This window comes from Camelina sativa, chromosome 11 (assembly GCF_000633955.1).
Source record: "Camelina sativa cultivar DH55 chromosome 11, Cs, whole genome shotgun sequence".
Classification (NCBI taxonomy): domain Eukaryota; kingdom Viridiplantae; phylum Streptophyta; class Magnoliopsida; order Brassicales; family Brassicaceae; genus Camelina; species Camelina sativa.
Genome location: NC_025695.1, coordinates 1,071,949 through 1,073,891, shown reverse-complemented (window position 1 = coordinate 1,073,891; position 1,943 = coordinate 1,071,949). Strand labels below are relative to the sequence as shown.

The 1,943-nt window shown below is 30.5% G+C and overlaps 2 protein-coding genes across 3 annotated transcripts in view; both read left to right on the top strand.

Moving 5' to 3' along the window:
* LOC104720935 (protein Iojap-related, mitochondrial) overlaps positions 31–1,943 on the top strand; it is a 6,449-nt gene continuing 4,536 nt past the window's right edge. The window contains exon 1 of one of the 2 annotated variants that reach the window (XM_010438831.2): positions 31–584. In XM_010438831.2, coding sequence (XP_010437133.1) covers positions 279–584 — 306 coding nt within the window. In that variant the 5' untranslated portion in view covers positions 31–278. The remainder of the gene's footprint in view (positions 585–1,943) is intronic. The other variant, XM_010438833.2, reaches the window with a different exon arrangement.
* The window catches only part of LOC104727503 (histone H3.3-like), a 29,429-nt gene continuing 28,838 nt past the window's right edge, over positions 1,353–1,943 (top strand). Inside the window, exon 1 of the mRNA XM_019231719.1 lies at positions 1,353–1,393. The gene's annotated coding sequence lies outside the window, so the exon portion shown is untranslated. The remainder of the gene's footprint in view (positions 1,394–1,943) is intronic.

The window sequence follows — 1,943 nt, the reverse complement described above, 5'->3', positions numbered from 1 at the left end:
TATTCGTATTAATTCAGACTGCTATTTTATATAGATGAACTAAAATTTTTATTTTTAGACAAAAAAGTTAATTGTCATGTCTGTAATTTCATTTTAATTATGTTTTGTAAATTTTTATTTTATTTTATTTGCTAATGATTAAATCCGCAAACAAATTAAAAAAAAAAAAAAGAAGGAAAATCGCACGAGAGGCGCAACAGCGCACCGGTCAATCAAGTCGGTAATTAGGGTTTAACCCAATCTTGACCATTTTTCGCAACCACAACTAGCTCATCATCATGTTGTCGGCTCTCCGATCTCGTTGCTCCTCTCTTCTTCAAGATCAATCATGGAAACTATGTTTATCTTCTGCTCCGAATCGCATCTTAGCCTGCTCTCCATTTTTTTCTTCAACCTCCGGAGCCAAAGACGTCTCAGAGATTCTCATGCTTCCCGAAGTGGAGAAAATACTCACTGACGTGAAAGCTGATAACGTTACGTTGGTTCCAACTCACAATCACTGTTTCTGGGCCGATTACATGGTCGTCGCCACCGGACGATCCGATTGGCACTTAAAAAACATCGCTCAAGCATTAGTCTATAAGGTACACACATTTTTTCTTTTTTTTTTTCAATTTAAGGCTGCACGTAAGTCTGCACCAACCACTGGAGGAGTCAAGAAGCCCCATCGTTACCGTCCTGGAACTGTTGCTCTTCGGTATGCATTCTGTTTTCTCACGAAAATAATTTCGTTTTACTTGGTTGGTATCGTAGTTGACCTAATATTGTTTTCTTGTTATTGATTAACAGTGAAATCCGTAAGTACCNATTTGCCTATAAATTAATATCAAGAGCCATACACGCGTGAAGACTGACATTGTTAAAAAATAAAACTTTTTTTCGAGATCGAAAGCGAAAGCTCTTCTTTGAAAATTTGGAGAAGCTAGAGAGGTTTCTAAGGTACGATTATCTTTTTGATTTTCCCGGAAAATTTATTTCGTTTGATCTTTAAATTGCTGTAATCGTTCAGTATCTCGTATGAAATTAGGTGAGATTAGTTTCTATTCGTAGCAATGGGACGAATAGTAAATAAAATTATACAAAAAAAAGAAATATTTAAAAAAACAAAATTATATATTTTAATAGTAAAATAAATAGTGTATATGTAAATGGATGAGAAACACATTGATGAGCAATACTAACCGTCCGATTAGAAAACATGAGAAACACATTGATGAGCAATACTAACCGTCCGATTATTATTAAATCTGCTTTTGCCAAATCGTTTGCCTATAAATTAATATCAAGAGCCATACACGCGTGAAGACTGACATTGTTAAAAATAAACTTTTTTTCGAGATCGAAAGCGAAAGCTCTTCTTTGAAAATTTGGAGAAGCTAGAGAGGTTTCTAAGGTACGATTATCTTTTTGATTTTCCCGGAAAATTTATTTCGTTTGATCTTTAAATTGCTGTAATCGTTCAGTATCTCGTATGAAATTAGGTGAGATTAGTTTTTATTCGTAGCAATGAGACGAATAGTAAATAAAATTATACAAAAAAAAAATATTAAAAAAAACAAAATTATATATTTTAATAGTAAAATAAATAGTGTATATGTAAATGGATGTAAATCAGATGATTGATTGTTTGCGTATAAATCAGATTTGTACATTTGAATTGAAAAGAAAATATGAAATTTTTATAAAAAAAAAACATATATATAGATTTTTTAAGATTTGAACATTTGAACCATATAACTTTTTGTCAAAAAATAAATAACGAAAAGATAGTACTGTTATTCGTATTAATTCAGACTGCTATTTTATATAGATGAACTAAAATTTTTATTTTTAGACAAAAAAGTTAATTGTCATGTCTGTAATTTCATTTTAATTATGTTTTGTAAATTTTTATTTTATTTTATTTGCTAATGATTAAATCCGCAAACAAATTAAAAAAAAAA